The following is a 22,986-nucleotide window of genomic DNA, read 5'->3' as shown; positions in this document are numbered from 1 at the left end:
CTCACACAGTCACCCTAGACACATTTACCTGGGAGTCCCTTTGTACTCCATGGGTCTTCTCCATTGAGTGCAAAGGGACTTCCTCCCTGTTACAGAAACTGTTTTAGGGCAGCTCCACCGGTTCCCCCACACTTGGCACTGAGTGGAGAGTGCGCCCAAGAACCACTCACCTCCTTCCCAAAGCCTAGTTAGCACTTCCCCAGCTTTGGGAATGGGATAGGAGGGTTCTAGGACCCTGTTGGAACCCTCGCGCCTCCTTCCCAAAGCCCAGCACAGTGGCCTAGCTCAGGGGACCATAGTACCAAAGTCCAGCCCTACCAGGCAAATGTGATATGATGATGTAATGCGACCATAAATACACTCATGCATCTCTTTATCGTCTAGGTTGCCTGCTTGTTCATGTTAAATGTCAGACAGGTGCCTAAGGTGGAGTTTTTACTCAGTAAGGACTGCAGGCTGCATTTTCTTTCATTTGTTTGGAAGATTAGTAGTTCAAGGGCACTACGTTTAGGGGTCGGCATTGTACAGGAGCAACAGGCCCCTTCCGAACAACACACACTCCAGTGTGGGGCTGGATGACTGCAATTCTGCCCTTCTTCCCATGGGCATTGTAAAATGGGGGGGGGCAGCTGCATAGGTAACTGAGGTCCTGCTCCCCCCCTTTCCTACTTGCTCCCCACCCAGAGATCTGAACGGATTACTTGCAGAGGGATTTTAAGTAGGGGATATCTCCCAGCTCCACCTGGAGATAGTGAGAATTGGGAATTTCTGCATCCAAACTACTCTTCAGCTATGGCCCTTCCCCTAAATATATATATTTTTATAAAGCAATATTCTCATCCTCAGAGTCCTGAACAAAGAGCTGTTTCTTTAAAATAGGAACATAGAAAGCTGCCTGATCAGCATCAGCCAGACCCATTGGTCTTTCTAGCTCCATATAGTGGACACTGACTGGCAGCAGCTCTCCAGGGTTTCAGGCCTGTCCCACCTGTTACTGGAGGTGCTGGGGATTGAACCTGCAGCCTTTTGCCTGCAAAGGAGATACCCTACCACTGAAGATTCCACCCCTAGTGCCAAAGATCTGGATGGATGACTGTGCTTGAGGAATAAGGTTCCAGTCCTCATGGTTCTGAATAAAGGACTGGCATGAATAGAAAGCTGCCTTGTACCAAGAAAGACCATTGATCCATCTAGCACAGTATTGTCTACACTGACTGGCAATGGCTCTCCTGGCTCTTTTCCCAGTCCTACCTGGACATGCTACTGGGGACTGAGCCTGGGACCTTCTGCATGCAAAGCAGATGCTATACTGTTGGGCTGTCCCTTCCTCAGCATTAGGCTATTACTCATATCACAGGTGATTTAAGTATATGTGAGTGTGGTTTCAGAGTAAAAAAATTTATCCCTACCACCCCATGTACTTTCAGCCTTCCTCCACACACACACACACACACACAGAGAGAGAGAGAGAGAGAGAGAGAGAGAGAGAGAGAGTCCTATATTTTCTTGCTTTCCATATCTGTCACTGAACCAACCAAACTTCCTGGATTTTTCCATATACCTTTGTTTCAAGTGAAATGACGCAAAAACGCACTGCACCTAACCTTTCGAAAGCGAGACTTGAGACTTATCGCACGATCCATCTTCATTAAATAATAATAATAAAAGTAGTGACAGACCTCAGCTGACAACGTGACTGTGTGCATTAGACATTTAAAGTGTTTTTTAAAATATCCTGCTCTCGCAGGAGAACAACCTGCCAGGCCGCTGTAAACTTGTTCAAACAGCAATGTTCTTGTGCTCTAAGAGATGTCAACGCCACTATTTTAAAGGGCATAGGAGGCTGTTGCAGCCCAGATGTTATCTTGCAAACTCCCCTGACTGAACCCTGAGTCCCAATTAAAGGGGATGTCATGCGTGCCATACCCTTAACTGGAAGGGCTGGATACCAAAGGATGACCAATTCATTTATAATAAATTTATTTACATTATTACATGTGGCATTACAGTATTTATGTTTACTTGTGGGATTAACTTACCCCATACATGCCAACTTGACAACTTCACCCTCAGGAATCAGCACTCTTACAAGTGCCATACAATACTTGTTCCACACCTGAAAGAAATTGAAATTTTAGCTTGGGGCACTTACACTTTGGAACTCCCTGCCTATTGACATCAGGCAGGCGCCTTCCACATCTATTTAAAACATTTTTGTTTAGTCAAGCCTATCCAGACATGTAGACGTGACTTGTTTTGTTTTGTTTTTAGCAAGGGTTGATTTTAATCATCTTTTGAGTATTTTGAATACTTGGTTTTTATCAGTAATTTCAATGTTTTCTTTTATATTGCGTAAATTGCATAGGGGTTCTTGTTTTTCTGGACACCACAGTTTAAGAAAGATATTGACAAGCTGGAGGTTTAGGGTTAGAGTTTTCCTTCTCCTATATGGGCTGCCTTCCCAGGTTGACAAGTTCCATCTGCCCCTCACTTCCCTCTACAGCACATGCAGAAGCCACCTTCTTGACCATTGGACCCACTATTGGTCCCATCTGCTCAACCCGCCGGAGCCTGTCTTTGCATTCAGGGAAGTCCCTAACTCACCAAGGGTTTGAGATGCATCAACTACCTTCACCTGGTTAGCTGGCCTGTTGAAGCCATTCCCGGGTTGTGGTCGCTGTCACATGCTGACAACTTCTAGGAGCCACACATGAGACCTAGGTGCAGAGTCGGTGCCAAAGGAGGACAAACTACCCCAGAAGAAGCATGATGTGTCACCCACCAGAGGTACTACCTCTCCCCTAACACTCCATACACCCCATTGTTAGATATAATATAATTAATAGAATACTGGGTGCAGGTGGCGCTGTGGTCTAAACCACTGAGCCTCTTGGGCTTGCCGATCAAAAGGTCGGTGGTTTGAATCCCCACGATGGGGTGAGCTCCTGTTGCTCGGTCCCAGCTCCTGCCAACCTAGCAGTTCGAAAGCATGCCAGTGTAAGTAGAAAAATAGGTACCACTCCGGTGGGAAAGTAAACGGCATTTCCGGGTGCTCTGGTGTCTGTCATGGTGTTCAGTTGTGCCAAAAGCAGTTTAGTCATGCTGGCCACATGACCTGGAAAGCTGTCTGTGGACAAACGCCGGCTCCCTCGGCCTGAAAACGAGATGAGTGCTGCAACCCCAGAGTCGCCTTTGACTGGACTTAACCGTCCAGGGGTCCATTACCTTTTACTTTAATGAATAGAATAGAAATGAAATATGTGATGTGGGGCTTCTCCAAATAGCGCATTCATTCAGAATTAATCCCAATTTCCTTACACAAAGTTTATGTGATGGTTAGACTGGTCTGGCTTTTATTGAGTATTTGTCCTGCTTTGTTTGTGGGGAAGTTACATGACAATGAGCATTCATTCTGAGTTTATCTTGACCTGCTTACAGAGTATTTACTTGTCTTCCCATTACTCATTTGTTCACCCCACACTTTCCAGTGTGTTTTTCTGTCACTTTCTAAAACATAAAACGTCATTGGAAAAAATTGAAAACATAGGAAGCTGCTTTATACTGAGTCAGACCCATTGGTTCTTCTAGTTCAGTATTGTCTGCACTGGCTGGCAGTGGCTCTCCAGGGATTCAGGCAAGAGAACATTTCTGGCCCTGCCTGGAGATGCCATTGGGGATTGAACCTGGGACCTTCTGCATGCAAAGCAGGTTCTCTGCCCCTTCCTCACAGGACTCAGTCACCAGGCTCCCTCAGCATTCTCTTTGCCAATCTTCCCAGGGCATGTTAGAATAGGTGTACAGGACCCCTGGTCTGCTGGCTTAATTAGTGTGCCTCCACCCCGGCCATTTCAACCAAGCCACATCAAGTGTTGGGCATGTAAGGATGCAGCCAACCCAATAGGGGTTTTTCAGGAAGTAACAATCAACTGGCCAGTGGCACATACAAAGCCCTGTGCACCCAGATACACAACTCCGAAAGACCCAGCAACCAGCTGATTTCAAACCCTGCAACAGGGGATGATGTCATTGTGATACCAGGTGATTGACAAGTGGCCAGCACCACCCCCTGTCAGACTTCACCCGCCAAGGGTGGGGGAGGTAACAACCCACTGGCTATCCAGATCTACTTCACCACACTTGGTTTACACAGACCAATGGGAAGGCAGCATATTTCATGATGGGCAGGTGTGGCTGGTATCAAATCCTTCAGGTGCTCCTCCATCCGCATCCTGCCCCTCCTGCCCACGACTGGCTCTTTGGAATGTGCTGGTGCTGTTAGCCAAGGTTTTATTTCTGGGCAGAAGCCCAAGGCCTTGTTGAACATATGGGTGGATCCCTTTGTTGATCCTGTTTTTGTGAGCTTATTTATTGGCAGTGGATTTATCTAAGGCCTGTTATATATAGTTTCTTTGAAAGGGAATGTTAGACAAGCTATGCCAGCTGTCAAATGGGTGACGGTCAAGGAACCTGCTGAATCAGACCCATTAGGCCATGGGTCGGCAAACTAAGGTCCGCGGGCCAGATCAGGCCCAATGGCCTTTTGGATCTGGCCCATGGACGGTCCGAGAATCCAGGCAGCCGGCATAGTGCGCTATGGTTTTTGCAACTCAACCAGGGTTGGGGGTCAAAAGTGAGGCAGGCGGCTGCTTGAGGCAAGCCCCTTATCCATCTGTCATGTGTACGCAGCAATCTTTTCTTCCGGGGTGGGGGGTGGGGAAGAGGGAAAAGGAGCCACAGTTTGGATTTCCACAATGGAACTGCTGGTGACTGACCTCAGGAAGGGCAGTTGCGGGAGGTGCCTTGGGAACGACGCCCGCCACTTGTTAGCTATACTGTGCGTGCCATGGAAAGGTAAATAGCTGCTGCTGCCTCGTCTTCCCTCACACAGGAAAAAGAACGTTTTGGCTTGAGTGGCACTGGTCTGACATAGCGTGGCTGATGGCTTTTCCCTTCACCCATGCATACGCACATGCTCTCCAGGGCTGACAGGAATGGTGCGCTTACCTCAGCCCCCCACCCCGCCTTATGAGAGAAATAATAACTGTCAACGTGTAAAACACAAAGGAAGCAGCATGGGTGTATGAGGGAACCCCCCCCCCCAAATTTACATTTGGGCAACATTGGGGTTGGTCCCAATAAGGGTTTTTGCCAAAAATGTCATAATCATGGCAACATATAGTCCGGCCCCCCACAAAGTCTGAGGGACAGTGGACCGGCCCCCTGCTGAAAAAGTTTGCTGACCCCTGCATTAGGCGATCTAGCTCAGTACTGCCCAAACTAACTGGCAGCAGCTGTCCAGGGTTTCATGGAACTGGGTGAGAGTTGTTAGGGAACCCTTATCCCCCTCACAGAAATATAGTTCCCAAAGGCCCCTGGGAAGAGGGATTGACTGTTAAACTACATCCAAAATTGTAAAGGAACAAGGGTCTCCTCTTCACACCCTTAACAAACTACAGCTCCCAGGACTCTTTGTGGAAAGCCATGTCTGTTTAAAGTGGCATGATACTGCTTTGATTGTACAGTGCACGTGTGGCCTCAGTTGCTTCACTAACTTTAGGTGGCTTGGGAAGAAATGGATGGAGGAGAGAAGAGCCATCAGCCATAGTAGTTGAAAGAAACCTCCAGGCAAGGGACAGGCAATTCTCATACAATGAGGTCCTTTGTGAGATTACAGTGTCTTAATCTTTTTAAAAAAAGAAACATTTATGATATGTGAACTGCCAAATTCTACTTTTCAAGCAAGGGTAAGCCAGGAAAGAAAACGCAGGCAGAGAATACCTTTCAGAACTTGGCAAGGTCTGATTGGGGAGGTGGGTTAAGGTAAGGTTACCAGGTTTTTTTCAGTGAATCCAGGGACACTTTTTAACTTCAATGGATTTTGTCAGGGGACTGATTTTTAAATCTGAGGACTGTCCCTGGGAAACGGGGATGTCTGGTAACCTTAGGTTAAGGTGCTCATTTGTTGCAGGTTATGGAGGAATGTCCTCTATTTGACAGCGTTCTCTATTTCTCTATTTAACAGGCCATCCAATACAAGTCAACAACTTTAGGCGGGGATGCCAGTCATTCAGTTCCCAACTAGTTGAAATTCACAAGAGGGGCATAAAGCCAACATTCTGTCTATAGTTCTATGCTCCCACCCAGTGGTGTAGCGTGGGGGGTGCAGGGGGGGCCGGCCGCACCGGGCGCAACATCTGGGGGGGGCGCGCTCGCACTGGCAGCTCTCTGCCCCTACTAAAATCCACGGGTTAGGGGGCGCAAATTACTTGCCTTGCCCCGGGTGCTGACAACGCACGCTACGCCACTGCTCCCACCACCCGATATTCTGAGGTAGATTGCATTTGAACATAGATGCTCCATTCTTAACTTTCATGACTAGTAAGAGTCTTGTTGGATCAGATCAATAGCTTATCTAGTCCAGCATCCTGGATATCCCAGTGGTCAGCCAAATGCCCCAGGAAATCCCACAAAGAGGGCTTGAAACCAAACAGTACTCAAAAAGTATTGATTGATTTTAATATTATCAACTTCTGTTCCGTCCCCTGCTGTTTAACAGAATTTGGAGGAAACCTGAAAAAGGCATGGCAGTTATTTCCTTGAAGCGAGGATTGGCATAACCTGCCAAGCCCCCCCCCCCCGCCTCAATATTTATCTTGCTACAACATACAGCAGACTTCAGGCTTGTTCTCAGCTGAGCCACACAGCAAACTCTGGTGTAGCCACCAAGACTAACACATTAACCTTCCTTTTCAAAAGGCACCCACCATGTCTGTCTATGTTCTATCTTAGGGTTGCCATATTTCAAAAAAGTGAAAATCTGGACACAAAGAAATTGTTTTTGATCGGCTTTTAAGAAAATCCACCAAAATCTACATTTCTGACACGGGTTGCCATACGTCTGGGTTTTCCTGGACATTTGAGGGATTTCTGCCTGGACACGACTGCCGAATCCCAGGAATGACCGGGAAATTCCAGGCGTATGGCAACCTTATATCTACTGGCGAAGGCATTGCAACTCTGGATAACAGTTCCTGGGAATCACCAGTGGGGGAGAGTTGCTCTAGCGCTCACTTCCTGCTTGTGGCCTCCCCATGAACATCTGTTTGACCACTGTGGGAACAGGACTGGATGGGCCTTTGTCCTAATCTTGCAGGGCTCTTATTATTTGCTTCTGAGGAAAAGTGCTGATTCACATGCTGCTTGGTAAACAAAGAGCTGGTGTGGTATGAGCTGAGTAATCACTTGTTCAAATGTCACTCCCACCATAGATGCATTAAATTACCTTTAGAAAGCACTTATATGGCCTCAGACAACTCACTCCATTCTCAGTCACAGCTACCTGCCAGTGAGAACTAAGAGCTTTCTAGGTTCCTGCTGCTGTTGCAGCAGCAGCAGCAGCAGCACTTACGGAGTTAAAAGAAAAAGAAAAACCAATTGCACCTGTTTATCTACCATGTGGCCTTGGGAGCTTTCCTTTCCATTCGGATATCTTTAGTGATCCATGTAATTGATTCTGGCACAAAGTCAAGCAGCAATCAGTCGGCCAGAGATTCACACACCCATACCCACACATACCAGGGCTTTTTTTTTCCGGTTTCAAAATTTTCAATAGTGAAAGAATTGGGGGAATCGTCGTTTAGAAGCAAAGTGCAAAAGCTGTCCAGATGTGGAAGTCATCAACTGCATCCCCCAGGATCCTGGGCTCAGTTACAACATAAGAATTTCCTCAGAATTTGCATCTGTTACCGATGCCCCAACTGTACCTGCCATTGGGCAAGTAACTCACTTGGGAGTGATCTGCAGAGGATTGGATTAGGTGACCCTTTAGGTCCCTTCCAGCACTACAGTTTTATGTTTCTGTGATTCGTGTTTGCCTCCAGCCATACAGAAATGCATTGCCTCAGGTTACAGACGCTTCAGGTTACAGACGCTTCAGGTTACAGATGCCGCTAACCCAGAAATAGTACATCGGGTTTGCTTCAGGATGAGAACAGAAATTGCACAGCAGCGGTGTGGCAGCAGCAGCGGGAGGCCCCATTAACTAAAATGGTACCTCAGGTTAAGAACAGTTTCAGGTTAAGAATGGACCTCCAGAACGAATTAAGTTCTTAACCAGAGGTACCACTGTAATTCATTTACTGTGTCAAGCTTTCAAAATATGTACGTGGAAATGAAAATAAATCCACAAAAGTTCCTATCCCCACCCACCTGCAAAAATAAAAACCCAAACTATTTTCCCATATGCCCTTTAGTCATTCATTCACTCATTTAATCTTGACTTAAAAGTGGCTATTCAGGACTGGTAATAAGCTTACATTCTAAAAGTCATAGAGGGGAGGGGGAAGGGGGTAGCAAACTCAGGGACCAGTTCAGTTGCCCAGATATCCCTGTGACAGAAGGTGATTATGGTAGGGTTGCCATATTCGCAAAAGTGAAAATCCGGACAAAGTTGTTGTTAAATTGTTAAATCTTTGGGATTTTTACAGCATTTTTCTTAAGAAATTGCTCTAGTTGCCATATATCCGGGCTTTCCCAGACATCTTGATAATTCGATGAAAATCTGCCCGGATGCCATTTTGACAGCCTGATTCCCAGACATTCCAGGAAAACCCAGATGTATGGCAGCCCTAGATGATGGACTATCTCTTGTTGGAGCTTGGTTGGTTGGTCTCTGTCAGGGATGATAAAATGTCAAGATTCCTGTACCAAGAAGGGAACTAGATTAGAGGACTTCCCAGATCCCTCCCAGCTCATGAGTCTATGATTCTATTATCTTGATGGATGGACAGGAAATTCTTCATGTTTTTACATATTTAGCTATGGGCAACAGATGGAGCAACTGGTACCTCCCAGCAGCCCTGGTGATTCTGAGCATGTTCTCCCTCACAGCCCTGCTCCTCATTGTGGTGGGAAACCACAATGTCACACTGCCTCCAGACAATAAGGTGAGTGTGCAGCCATACCTGATACCATGGACCTTTCTTTGAGGCAAATCCACTGAGTCAGTTGTTTAAGAAATAAATGTCTTCCTATTATATAGGTGTGGGGAACCTCAGGCTTCTCCATTTGGCCTCCAGGACTCTCCCCAGGCCATACACCCCTCTCCAGTCACACCCCTCATTGGGCTCTTTGAACTTTTCTGCCTGGCTGGAACATGTCCCCTTGAACTCTGGTTATAACGCTTCTTTGTCTGGATGAAGGGTTTGTGGGTGGGTGTAAGCTAGCCCACTGTACAAAGTGAAGAGAAACACTCATTGCTCCACCTGCTTGTTGCTGCCCATCACTGGCATGTGGCGCCCAGGGAGTTACCCAGAAAGAAATTTGGCCCTCCGGCCAAGGAAGTTCCCCCACTTCTATCTTAAACCCTGATGAGAGTTCAGTGGTTTGTTGGTTTGTTTGTTTTGCATTCTAACTTAGCAGCTCAGGTTTTGCACCACCTGACTCTTTCATTCTAAATGTCTCCCCCTCCAGTACGGGCTGGTGTTTGATGCGGGCTCATCCCACACCTCGCTGTTCGTCTACCAGTGGCCAACGGACAAAGAGAACAACACAGGCGTTGTCAGCCAGACCTTCTCCTGTCATGTCAATGGTCAGCTTCTCCTAGTTACATAAAAACATGGCAGGGGCATCTGAGGACGGTGGGAGAGGGATCCAGAAGGTCTAAAATATCAGCTGTATTCAACTCCCAGTGACCAATACCACATTGATTATGGAATATTGAATACAGTTGACTCTCACCTTACGTGGGGGTTATGTTCTGTACTGCATAAAGACAAAATTGCATAAAGACAAAATACTCTCTCTGCACCTCCGAATACCCTCCCAAGGTGAGTGTCATGGTGGCTGGGATTGCTGACCTTCCCCCTCCCATACAGGCACCTGCCCCCTTTTAATTTTTTTGTAAAAAAAAATTCGGCCAAGCTCGTAAAGCTGACTTTGCACAAATTAAATGTGCCTAAGTTGTGAGTCAACTGTATATGGGTCACAGAGAGAGAGAGAGGGAGAGAAAGAAGGCATGTCAGAGAGGGGGGAGAAGCAATGTCACTCAGAGAGGGGGCATCAGAAAGGGGGTATGAGAAAGAGAGATGGGTGTCAGAGAGCGCTGGGGTGTCACAGAAAATAGAAGGGATGTCATGGGTAGGTGGGTGGGTGAAAGGAGAGTAGGGATAATGGGGATTCAGTTCAGTTTGCAATTAAAAGGAAACTTAACCTAATTCACATTTTCCAAAACAATAAAAAACTGTTTAAAGTGCTCTCACAGTGCTTTTAATGTGTGGTGTGAATGTGGTCTAGGTTAAGCAAAATTACCTACAAACACAGGGATATTAGGATAAATTTGCACTAAAAGCCTTGATGGTGACTTTAAAAAATAAGCTGAAGATCTGGATATATGGGGAACCGAAATTAAGATGGGAAGAAGTAATATGTGGACAGATTTGCCCATCTCTATGTTTTTTTGTGTTTCAGGGAGCGGGATATCAAGTTATGCCAAAAACCCTCCGCAGGCAGGTGCCTCCCTCAAGGAATGCCTGGATGCTGCTATGACCGTAATCCCCCCAGAAAGGCAGCAGGAGACGCCAGCTTATCTGGGAGCCACAGCCGGCATGAGACTGTTGAGGTACAAAGACAAAGAGCCAGGGTTTACAGAGTGAGGTGAAACCAGTCATGTTAGCAAAACAGCTGCCTAATAATAATAATAATAATAATAATAATAATAATAATGGATCTCAGATTAGGAGTCTCAATTTTGAGTTGCTTTTTTTTAAAGAAACAAGTGTCTAGTCTTTACGGATGCAAATACAGTATAGGCTTGAAAGAGCAGCAGTTCTAAGGGTACAAGGCATGGCTTAGGACCAAGCTATCTGAAAAGCTCCATTCCATCATACGAACTTGGCTGAGAGCTCAGATATTTAGGGGAGGCCCTTCCCACAGTCTCACCACCCTCTCAGGCATGCTTGTTAGGGACATGGGAGAGGGCCTACTTGGTGGCTGCTCCCGAACTCTGGAACTCCCACCCCCCAAAAAAAACCTAGACTGGCCCCCTCTCTGGTGTCATTCTGCCAGCAGGTGACAACTTGCTTGTTCCAACAGGCTTGGGAGAACTGATTGCTTTTAAGGAAAGGACTTATGTCATGCTGTTTATATTGTAACTATCTACATGTTTTTAATCTCTCTCTCCCCACCTCCTCTCTAAGTTTTAATCCTATCATTGTTTAATTGTTTTTAATTATTATTTTTCTATGTTTATAGTAATTCTTATTTTTATATGTAAGCTTCCTTCAGTACTATCAGAGGGAAAAGGTGGGGTGCAAATAAATATATTGTTGTGCATCTCCCCAATAACTGAGCAGTATGAGATTCCAGGGTTTCCGGTTGGCTTACTCAAGGTTAATGTTTCATTTCTGGAAAATAAGGCACAGCAGAGGCTGTGGTGTGTTGATGATATATGGTTTATTTACACACAAATACAAACTGGGCCTACAATGGAGGGATTCATCATATCAGCGCTGCCAGAGGAACTTGCTTCTCCCACAGGTACAGCTATGACATCAGCCATTGTGCTCTGCCTCTGGCGTTCTATGTCACATAACTCCTAACTCTCTAAGCTCTGTGCTTTATTTCTAGGCAGAGGCCAAATCATTTGCAACCTCACACCTTTCCTTGGATCCTCTGCTGTCCTAATGGTCCATTACCTTAGGCTATCATCTCATGGGAAGCACCAGCTTGGCTTAATGAGCTTTTTTTAGCACATGCTGATTCCAGAGTCTATAGCAATATCTCATACACAGCTTATTAATACACAAGGTCAGGGAGACTATAAGTTTCAAGCGCACAACCTAAGACACATGGGTCTAACTATTTTGACACTCCAAGCATTGATTAAATTCTGCCACATGCTCAATCCAGAGAACATAGTGGTCTAGCATCCACAAATTCATAACACTATAGTAGTAGTGTCAGGGGCTCAGGAGCAGAAGCACAGGGGAGAGAGGAAATGGAGAGCGAAGGGGAAGAATCTGAGGGCAGCGTAGGGGAGTATGACAGTGACCCGAGAGATTCCATGAGCTTCTCCAGCGAATCAGAAGATTCCCAGAAGGGGGCGCCGATGGTCAGGGCAAGGGGGGTCCCAGGGGGGACGCACCAGAAACCAGGGGCCAGCGGGGACTCCCAAAGCAGCAGCGGGAGATCAGGACCAGCTTCCCCACCAGAGCGTAGTGGGGGGGAAGAGTCCCATGTGTCAGGACCAGCGTCTCCTCCAGCGGGGAGAGAAGATGAGTCAGGGCTGACCACGCCTCTATCGGAGAGTGGGGGAACGGAGGGGAGGTCAGTTCCAGCTAGCCTCCCCGAAGGGGGAAGCAGTGACAGGAGCAGTGTAACGGTCAGGAGGAAGGTTGCCGGCTGGGCGCGCGCGCCAAGTTCGAATGTACAGGCGCGCGGGACAGCAGAAAACCCGGATTGGGAACCAGGTCCTAAAGCCCGGAGGCAGGGGGAAGACTCAGGGGACTCAGCGTCAGAAGAGTCTAGGAAGGGCGAGACCCCGACGGACAGGCAGAACCAGAGGATGAAAGAGCAAAGGAAGAGGTGGAGCAAGGCTAGAGTCTTAAACTGGTGTCTGGGGGGAGGAGATTCAGACGGAGCTTCAGCGGTCTAGAGTTTGAGACGTAGAGCTGTGAAAGCGAAACTGAACTTCAATAAAGACTTTCGTACATAACAACGAACCGGCGTTGGTCCTTTGTGAGCTGGGACCTCGGGCAGCTCTGACAAGTAGTATCCAATGTGAGTCCTACACAGAGTAGAACCATTCACATTAAAGAGCCTATGTTAGGCCCCATCTACACTATTCATTCAAAGCTATATCATACCATGTTAAAGAGTCATAGGGACTGTAGTTTGTTCAGGGTGCTGAGCAGTCTATTCAAAGGTAGAGTGTCCCTAGCTCTGGATGTTCCTTTCAGCCACTGTGGATAGCTCTTCTGTCCTCCATCAATTTCTTACAATGTTGTCCTCAATCCATCTAAAGTTAGTAGAGCAACTCAGGACCCAGCTTCACTGCACATTTAAAGCATACCTCTCTAAACAGTCATGTGTCTCCAAAAGAAGTATAGTTTGTTCAGGGTGCTGAGAGTTGCTAGGAGACCCCCCCCCCCGAGCTACAATTCGCCAAGTGGTTTCACAATCAACCTCTCTTCCCAGGGAACTCTGGGACATGACTAATTTCAATGGTCCTACATTACATTGGCTGCAACCTTTCATTTTCAGTCTTCTGCTTTCTACACTACTCAGTTTTATTTGCATATACAGTTGTACTTTTAAAAAAATCAAGCTTTAAGTAAATTCTGTTGAATGTTGTTTGTATTTTTTATAAAACACATTGAGATTGATTGATTGATTGATTACTATATTAAGCAGTATATTTTTTAAAAGTACACACACACACACACACACACACACACACACACACTCTACTTAATTTGAAAAGTTGTTTGCCTGTCAGTACTCTGTGCATTTGGACAACTCTTAAGATAGTGTAACCAAATTTTGGATGATGGTTCCTGAGATCAATGAATGAGCACTTCTGCATTTGATTACAATTGGACACCATTTTGCTCCAAGATGGCAGACTGAACCTTTCAAAACCACACCAATATTTGGGTTTCTTAGAGTACCTGAGCAATGCTGGGTACGAAGCTGCCAGTAAATAAATAAAACAAAAGAACCCCAAACTCCAAATTAGCCTCATGCTTCCAAATTCACAGTTCTTCTTGGCAAATTACCCTACAGAATGGAGAATGAGTCTGCATCAAAACAAGTTCTGGAAGAAGTTGGCAAGACTATCAAGCAGTATCCTGTGAGTTTCCGAGGCGCTCAGATCATCAGTGGAGAGGACGAAGGTGCTTATGGCTGGATCACCATCAACTATCTGTTGGACTCCTTCACCAAGGTGGGGCTGATTCTACAAGACTATGAACAGGTTTAGGATGCGTATATCAGGCATATTGTTCCAGGGCTAGAACAAGAATAAGCTAGATATTTCTGGAGTACAGCTGCCATCTTCCCTGGTCATGCTGGTTGGTTCTGATAGGAACCCAATAAGGATAAGCTATGTTGTGAACTCCAAATACTGTTGTGCTCTCCAATCATTCCTGACCATTGGCTATGTTGGCTGGGGCTGGTGGAAATCCAACAACATCTGGAGGTCACTATTTTGGCTACTTGTGGGCTAGAGCATCTTATTAGAACTAGGAAGAGCTGGGTTTGAACCCTTCCTCAGCCCATGAAGCTGATCTTGGGCCAGTCACACACTCTCATGTAAGCCTACAAGGTTGTATTAAGGATAAAAGGATTTGCACTAGCTCAAGCTCCCTTTAGCTAGGGTGGGACACAAATATAATTCTTTATCATCATGATGCTGGCTGAGGCTTGAGAGAACCTATTCCACCATGAGCTACTACATTCTCTGTGCCTGCCACGGCTACTGTTGCTTAAATATTGCTTCTGGCCCTGCCCATTTCTCTAAGTCAGTGGTTTCCAACCAGTGTGCCGTGGCACCCTGGGTGCCTTGAATGATGATCAGGGGTGGCGTGGGCAACCCTAGCCTCTGTCCCTCTTTCTTTCCCTCTCATGTCTCTGCCTCCCAGAGGCTTGCACAGCTGCTTATTGCAGCAGCCCTGTCTATAAGCTCCGCAGGCAAGGGTGCGGGACAGTACAGAGACTAGGGATGGCAGCAGCTGCTGCCCAGAGGACTCCCAAGGAGATGGGAGAGGAGGCTAAGGGAACACTCTACAAGGGAGGATGTTCAAAAAGGGGTGAGAGGTTGCCAGCTCTACAGGCAAGGGGTGACATAACTGGGCTCTTGAGCCCCACAGGGGTGTCGCAGAAAGAACGCAGTTGGTCAAGGGAGCCGTGGACTCAAAAAGGTTGAAAACCTCTGCTCTAAGGAGCCAATAACAGTTGAGTGGTGGGACATTTTCAAGATGGCAGATATCCACCAGCTGATTAAAGGGGAACATCCAGCCATTTGATGTGGGCCAATTTAAGAATACAAGCCCTGGTGGATCAGATCAAAGGCCTGCCTCTGGTATGGGGACTCTGTAGGCCCTCCAGATGTTGCTGGAGTTCCAATCCCATGAACCCCAGACTTTTGTGCTGAGGGTTTCTGGGGTATAGTAAACTAATCAGGTATGTTTGTTTTGAAAGGTCTTTAAGAGCTTACCCTTGTCTAGTCAAAAGACCATAGTTAATAAACTCTAGTTAAACCACTGGACCGGGTTCTCACGTAATGCTAAACCATGCTTTATCAAACTATGGTTGTTAAATCATGGTTCAACATTGTGTCTGAACAAGGCCATAGAGCATTAGGAAATGCTAACCAGAATAAATGCAGAGGTGGGAAGATTGTTTTTTCAAAAGTGGGAAGGAGCTCAGTCCTAAAATCAGGAAGATCTCTAAATGATCTGCCCCTTGCCAGGCCCCACAAGTGCTAACCTATTGTGGTATCTCTGCAGTATTCTGCTAAAGACAGAGAATGGATTCACCCCACTTCAACCAATATATTGGGCGCATTGGATCTCGGAGGGGCATCGACCCAGATTAGTTTTGTTCCAGCTGGCAAGATCACTGATCCAAACGAAGCCGCTCACTTCCGACTCTATGGGTTTGATTACACCATCTATACCCACAGCTACCTGTGCTATGGTCAGAACCAAGCCCTCCAGCACCTGACCCGGATTATAATCGTAAGTCACCCGTTGCCATTCAGAAGCTAGCCCTGGGCAGAGAGACTTGGCCGGTGGTGAGAGGTGTTAACTGAAAGGGACAGGAATATCATCTAGGAATATCATCTACAAACCCCATGAAATCTCCTGAGATTCTTGGCAGACCACTTAATGATTTTTCTACCTGTTGTACCCATTGAAATGTGCTGTGCTAGATGCTGTATGACTTTTAACGGTATTTTTATTGCTACTTTTATTTCTTACATATTTTATTTTATTGTATTACAGTTTGTTGCATTGGATTAAAATCGAACTAAAATAAGCAATAAAAATACACTTTAAATCAGTATGAATATTTAACATGAACGTGCGACAGACCACCTGAACAATGCTCACAGACCGCAGTTTGCAAATCCCTGATCTGGGCTACAATAAAACAAAAATAGGGATCAAACCTTAAAGAATTTCATGCACAGTGTGGTTTTTAGATGTTCTTAGAGAAACTTAAAAAGCAGGCACCTTCATTGTATGTACTCTTTTCAGTGCCTTATAAAACCATACTTATTTAGGCAAGCCTATCCAGACTTTTTTGGGACGCGGGTGGCGCTATAACCACAGAGCCTAGGACTTGCCGATCAGAACGTCAGCGGTTCGAATCCCCGCGATGGGGTGAGCTCCCGTTGCTCAGTCCCTGCTCCTGCCAACCTAGCAGTTCGAAAGCACGTCAAAGTGCAAGTAGATAAATAGGTACTGCTCTGGCGGGAAGGTAAACAGTGTTTCTGTGCGCTGCTCTGGTTCGCCAGAAGCGGCTTAGTCGTGCTGGTCACATGACCCAGAAGCTATATGCTGGCTCCCCGTCCAGTAAAGCGAGATGAGCGCCGCAACCCCAGAGTCGGTCACAACTGGACCTAATGGTCAGGGGTCCCTTTAACTTTACCCAGATTTTTAGAATGTTGGCTTGTGTTTAATCTGGTTTTAATTTATCATTGATTCATTGATTTAATTCTGTTTACATTTTAAGCTGGGGGGGAGTGGTAATTGTAAAGATTTAATATTATTATTATTATTATTATTATTATTATTCAAAAATCAAAAAATGATAAATTATTTTTAAATTGTACCCCCCCCAATAATTTTATTCTTTGATTTGCTTTGTAAGGTTTTATGAAGCTATTAAAAATAATTTCGGATAACAAATGCAAATGAAAAGGTATAATTAACAGGTTGTAGGTAAACTTAAGGTTTATCCCAACTCTAATTGTCTTGTTTGCAGGAGTAGGATTGATTTGTTTTCAACCACATTAGCCTCATCTGTGCTACACACTTAAAACAGTATCATACCACTTTAAACACTCATGGTTTCCCCAGAAGATCCTGGGATGTGTACTTTACTAAGGGTCTGAGAGATGTTAGGAGATCCCCTATTCCCCTCTTAGATATACCATTCCCAGAGTTCCCTCTTCGATTGCTAAACCACTCTGGGAACTGTAACTCTATGAATGGGAAATAGGGATCATTCCACTCCTCCAGGAAGTAATGATGGCAACTATTAAGTTGTGGGTGAACATATCAGACGACACAGCAATTCTTCAAACAGCTCTTGTTTATTCACAGGCCAGGACAGAACTGAGCTGAAGTGTTCAGTCAGCCTGCTTATATAGAGCTCCAGTACAACATAACTGTAACAATTTTCTAAAACTATTCAATCACTGAACGTCACTTTCGATCCCTTATTTGCATAACTATCTACAGTATCCCCCTGCTGGCCCAGAATGAGAACTTCAGTACATAACACCCGCCAACTTCAATGACTTCCGAAGAGGATTAGACCAATCCATAGAGGAGGATAAGGCTATATGTTCCACTTCCACTGTATGCCTCTGAATGTCAGTTGCTAGGAATTGCACAGCACTATTGAGCTCAGGTCTTTGGGCTTCCCATTGGTGCATCTGGTTGTCCATTGTGAGAGCAGGATGCTGGACTTGTTGTGCCATTGGCCCAATCCTGCAGGCCTCTCCTTATGTTCTTATGAAGGTACATCTGGACTATGGTTTCACTCTGTGGTTCTTGCCTCCAGGATTCAAGCTCATCAGATCGGGTCGATCACCCTTGCTACCCAGAAGGCTACATTTCATCCTTTACAACTGCATCTGTCTATAGCAGTCCGTGTGCCAAGCAATCAAAGCCACCTCCAGCCTCGAAGAACTTTACTCTGGTGGGCACAGGCAATGCCACCCTTTGCCGGGAAACCTTCAAGAGTATTTTCAACTTCTCAAAAAACTGCAAATATAATGACTCCTGTGGTTTCAATGGGGTCTACCAGCCTAAGGTCAACGGGAAATTTCTGGTACGAGAGCATGCTAATTCATGCTAAAAAGTTGGGAATAGGGATGTTCCTCTGTGTGTCTGTGTTTGTAATAGTCCAAATGCATATAGGCGTAGCCGGGGGGGCAGCTGCCCCCCCAATAAAGTAATTAATAAAAATACTTAAGTTAAAGTAGAAATTGTGAGATTTTTCTGAATGCTTTGGGTCAAAAGAAAGTAATTTAAAACAGCTGATGTTGAGGCATTTCATTCCAAATCTGCTAGAAAGAGCCAGGTAGAGGATGATGACGGGTAGGTGTCCTGCCCCCCGTAACATAAATCCTGGCTACACCCATGCAAATGCAATGTATCAGTTGAATAATACTGGAATGTTTATTACTTTGGTTTATTGTTTGCTTATTCCACTGAAACATAGTTTTGATTTTTTTTTAATCTCTTTTTCTGCCTTGTAAATGAATTTCATTACTGATTTATCATCTGATTTTATTTTGTTGCAAGCTTTATTCAAGGACCTCATCCTTCGGTTGATTAGCTAAAGTAAAAAATAAAGTAGAAAACTGCTTTATATTGAGCCAGATTACTGGTCCATCTATCTTGCTGGACTGACCGGGAGAGGAACTCCAGGGTTTCAAGCAGGGTTCTCTCCAGCGCTACCTGGAAATGCCATCAGGGATTGAACCAAGGACCTTCTGCATGCAAAGCAGATGCTCTACCATTGAGTGATGGCCTTTCTGCTAAAAAATAAACTAAGATCCTAGTTCTCATGGTTCTGAATAATGGGCTGAATTAAATAAGAACATTGGTCCATCTAGTTCTCTCCCAGCCCTACCTGGAGATGCTGAGGAATGAATCTGGGACCTTTTGCATTCAAAGCATCTGCTCTACCACTGGTCCACACCCTTCCCCAGGCTTCTATAGCCATTGTTGGTTTGATGTCTCTCACTCACCTGCTCATGTTTTATTTTAAATTTCAGGCTTTTTCTGCCTATTACTATACCTTCAATTTCCTGAACTTGACTGAAACTCAGCCACTGGCCACTGTTGAAGATACGATCAAGACGTTCTGTGCCAGGAAATGGGACGAAGTAGGTATCCTATCATCCTGGTGTGGTTTGGAAGGAGGTCACAGGAGACTTGTTGACCAATCTGTAAAATGAACATACATTTACGAATATATCGGTTGAGGCACTCCAGTTTGGTAGCCCAAATTCTGCTGCTCGCACACCAAATCTCTTGGGCAGAGTTGATGAAGGACCTTTTTCTGCCTGAGGACCACATTCTCTTCTGGGCAACCAGACAGGTGGCCACATATCATTGATGGGTGGGGCCAGAAGTACAAGTGGGCATGGTTAGAGAGGCAAAGATGGGCAGAGCAACCCATGAGAATTTTCCCTTTCGTACAATAGCCTCCTTCTGTACACATCCCTATCTATCCTCCATCAAGCAAGAAGCATGATCAGAGTTCAAATGACACAGCCCAGCCCAGCCAAAACACTCAAGGAGCGCGCAGAGCACAGTTGCGGAGATGTGTAGATTGGGGGGAGCAAGTGTGGCTGGAGAGGAGCCAGTGTGGTGTAGTGGTTAAGAGCGGTGGACTCTGGGTGACCTTGGGCAGCTGCTGGGTGACCTTGGGCTAGTCACACTTCTCTGAAGTCTCTCAGCCTCACTCACCTCACAGAGTGTTTGTTGTGGGGGAGAAAAGGAAAGGAGAATGTTAGCCGTTAGTGTTTGTTGTGAGGGAGGAAGGGAAAGGAGAATGTTAATCCTTCAGGTAGTGATAAAGCGGGATATCAAATCCAAACTCTTCTTCTTCTTCTTCACCTGGCAAGAGGCCTGAGGGCCAAATACAGAGATTTGAAGGGCTGGATTTAGCCCCTGTACCTGAGGTTCTCCACCTTTTCTCTAGGAAGACAGCCAACAGCCTTCAGATGCTACCAAAGCCCCAGACTCAGTTCCCTGGGTCTGTTCTCAGCCTGCTCCAAAGCCGTCAACAATGCTTTCTACCTACACAGAAAGGTGTTTTAGCAGGAATACTGTGATATGAACTACACCTGCCAAAATCTTTTGTACTATGCAACCATGAAGAACAAACTGTAGCCCATGGTCCCTTATCCCAGATGAGGCCTTGTTTGAGGTACTGCCACTGGGGGCCGCCCAGTTGGCATTGACCTATGCTCATCCTTAAAGGTGCCACAAGACCCAAAGCTGTCTTTGCTGAAACACAGCTGCCCTTCTGGAAAGTCCTGAAGGTTCACACACAACAGGACCCTTCAGTCACCTTAATCCAGGCATGGGAAACCCCGTCCCCCTCCAGATGTTGCTGAACTAGAATTCTCACCAACCCCCAGACAGCACAGCTCATGGTCAAGGGTGGTGGAAGTTATAGTCCAATGACATCTGGAGAGCCACAGGTTCCCCATCCTTGCCCTCAAATGATTTCAGGTAGTTGCGCTGAATTGCTGCTGGTCAGAGTAGCCAATGTGGTACCCTCTAGATATGGTCAGACTCCAACTTGCATCAAATCAGGCAGTATAACCAATGGTCAGGAAATGAACACTCTCCTACCTCAGCTGCTCTTGAAATGCTGTCTCTCTCTCTCCCTGCCTTTCCTCAGTTGAAATCCAGTTACTCCAGCGAGAAGGAGGACCATCTGAAAAACTACTGTGCTAGTGCCAACTACATCCTTACTATCTTGCTGGACGGTTATGGCTTTCGAACGGACACCTGGAACAACATTGCCTTCCGGATGCGGGTGAGGCCAGAGCTAGAGGTCATGTCAGTATATATGGTTTAGGTCCAATGTATCTGAACCAGCCCAGGTTTTGAAGGGACTAATTGTTTGCAGAGAGTTTGTCCTTACCCCTTCTGTCTCTGCCCATTTCACTTCCCCACCCCCACATAAGCCATTCCTTTCTCCTCCTTGCTAATGGTCTGAAAAAAACCACTTTCACAAGGGCTTCTGTAGGCGAAAATAGATATAGATCACCTGTGTGGGATAATTAACAAAATACTTAGCTGGAACTCTAGATCCAAAGCGCAGGACTAAACACTTTCTCCAGCAAGAGAGAGCCCTCAGCAACAGAGCTTAAAAGTCACAAAAGCAAGCAGCAGTGTAGTGTGAAGATATAGGCTGTTGAAACCATTTTAATATCCCATTTAGTCCACTTTCAGAACTTTCCTGTTTCTATTGCTCTTAGCCACAGACCACACCTTAGTGAGTTTTGAAATGCTTTACTTACAAAGTTCCAAAAGTCAGGTTCATGCATTTATCTATATAGCAGCAAGTAAACACGGGTAGAAATCTTGGGATACAAAATATAGTGAAATAGCCCTAAGTATACGATCTGACCCTGGAGCCCCAGGTTCTCTCCCAGCTCAGGAGATGCTGGGGATTGAACCTGGGACCTTCTACATGCCAAGCAAATGCTCTTCCTATGACAAGGAAGCACACCTCTGCCTAAAATGCCAGCTTTGTGTTGGCTCATGGCAAGGCTGTTAGAATTAAGTGGTGAGCACTGTGTTTGCCTTCCTTTGTGACTCTACTCTCTCTCTTGCAGGCTGCCAACTCGGAAATTGGCTGGACTCTGGGCTACATGCTGAACCTCACCAATATGATCCCTGCAGAGGCCCCCCGACAGCTGAGAGGGCACGAGGAAGGGGTGTGGGCAGCCAGCATTTTCTTCATTGCCGCTGTGCTGGCAATCTGTATTGCCCTGCTGGTCATGTATTTACTGCGCTGAGAGAAAGGGGCTGCATTTGGACTGTTCACCTCCCCGCAGCCTCTGTGTGGGTTAGGGTGGGGCAGTCGGCACCAGCCCCTCAGCCGACCCACAAGCAAGCAAACACTAAACAGATTGGCAGGCACCACCAAGCCAGACCAGCTTCAACTCTCTAAGGCCCAATGGGACAAACATACACTACTTGCCCAACTAACACTGATTATGCCTTTTCTTTTCAGAAGTACATGCAGTATATAATTTATTGTACCGCAATCACCCCTCCCCAGCAATATATTAGCTATGTAAACCATAAAGTCCCTGGTTCGAAACTTATCTCTTCCGTGAGCTGTTGCAAAGGCCAGAGGCAAGCTGCTTTCTTTCTCATCAACCCCCCCCCCCCCAAAATGGGGTGATGATAAAACTGTTCCGTGTTACAGGAATCTCCTAAGACTCACTGGGAATAATGGAGGTAGGGTTTTTACCCCCCTCGAAAACACTCTATTATTAATGAAAATTAATTGTAATAGGAATGAATTTACAAGTACTATTAATATTGTTTCTCATCCGCTGTTTACTGGACCAGTAGTTCACTGGTGCCAACCTGTGGGGCCCATGCAAGCAGCCGGCAGGTGCAGATGCCTGCCTTGGTGGGCAAGAGAGCGGGACTTCAAGGCTGCTTATCAGGTCTTCAGATTGATCTTGGCACCAAGATGAGAGGTCAGTTTAAAGCAGATGATAGATTCTCAGGCAAAGTCCGGGCAAAGGAATTGCTGGGTGCCAGGAGTCAGTCAGACAGGAGCTACAGTGGTCTGATTCAGGCTTGGAAGAGGAACTGCCTGGGATGGGATCCCCAAAGATGCAGCCACAGACGAAAAAAGCGGACTAGAAACACCATGCAAATACTGTAAATACTTGGGGGAGTTGATTCTATGGGGCTGGTTCTCATCTCCCTATTGTGGACAACTAGTTACATTCTTTTTCTTTTTTGCACCAAAATATTTTTGTGGGTGAAAGGATCTCTCTCAACCCCATCAGGAACAAACATTCCACAAGACTTAAGGCATGTGCAGGCTGTCTTCATTTTCCAGTTGGGATTCCATCACATATCAGCAAAATTCAAATTTGAAATGAAATTGAACGTGGAGTACTTGGGCAACAAAAAGAGACCTGGACTTTTTGTGGCAAGAAATGCGATGGGAAAATGCGTGGAATAGCACTTACATGAC

At 45.9% G+C, this 22,986-nt stretch overlaps 1 protein-coding gene across 1 annotated transcript in view; it reads left to right on the top strand.

Annotated features, from left to right (window-relative positions):
- Positions 1-22,165, top strand: part of ENTPD8 (ectonucleoside triphosphate diphosphohydrolase 8) — a 29,406-nt gene extending 7,241 nt beyond the window's left edge. The window contains exons 2-10 of the mRNA XM_053374575.1: positions 8,818-8,945; positions 9,472-9,589; positions 10,468-10,618; positions 13,783-13,942; positions 15,507-15,737; positions 17,794-18,063; positions 19,016-19,126; positions 20,656-20,793; positions 21,599-22,165. Of these exons, the coding sequence (XP_053230550.1) occupies positions 8,820-8,945; positions 9,472-9,589; positions 10,468-10,618; positions 13,783-13,942; positions 15,507-15,737; positions 17,794-18,063; positions 19,016-19,126; positions 20,656-20,793; positions 21,599-21,781 (1,488 nt within the window). The 5' untranslated portion in view covers positions 8,818-8,819 and the 3' untranslated portion in view covers positions 21,782-22,165. The remainder of the gene's footprint in view (positions 1-8,817; positions 8,946-9,471; positions 9,590-10,467; positions 10,619-13,782; positions 13,943-15,506; positions 15,738-17,793; positions 18,064-19,015; positions 19,127-20,655; positions 20,794-21,598) is intronic.
- The last annotated feature ends 821 nt before the right edge of the window (positions 22,166-22,986 follow it).

Source organism: Podarcis raffonei, chromosome Z, assembly GCF_027172205.1.
Source record: "Podarcis raffonei isolate rPodRaf1 chromosome Z, rPodRaf1.pri, whole genome shotgun sequence".
Taxonomy (NCBI): Eukaryota; Metazoa; Chordata; class Lepidosauria; order Squamata; family Lacertidae; genus Podarcis; species Podarcis raffonei.
Note: the sequence above shows the minus strand (reverse complement) of the source record. Positions and strands in the feature narration are given on the sequence as shown.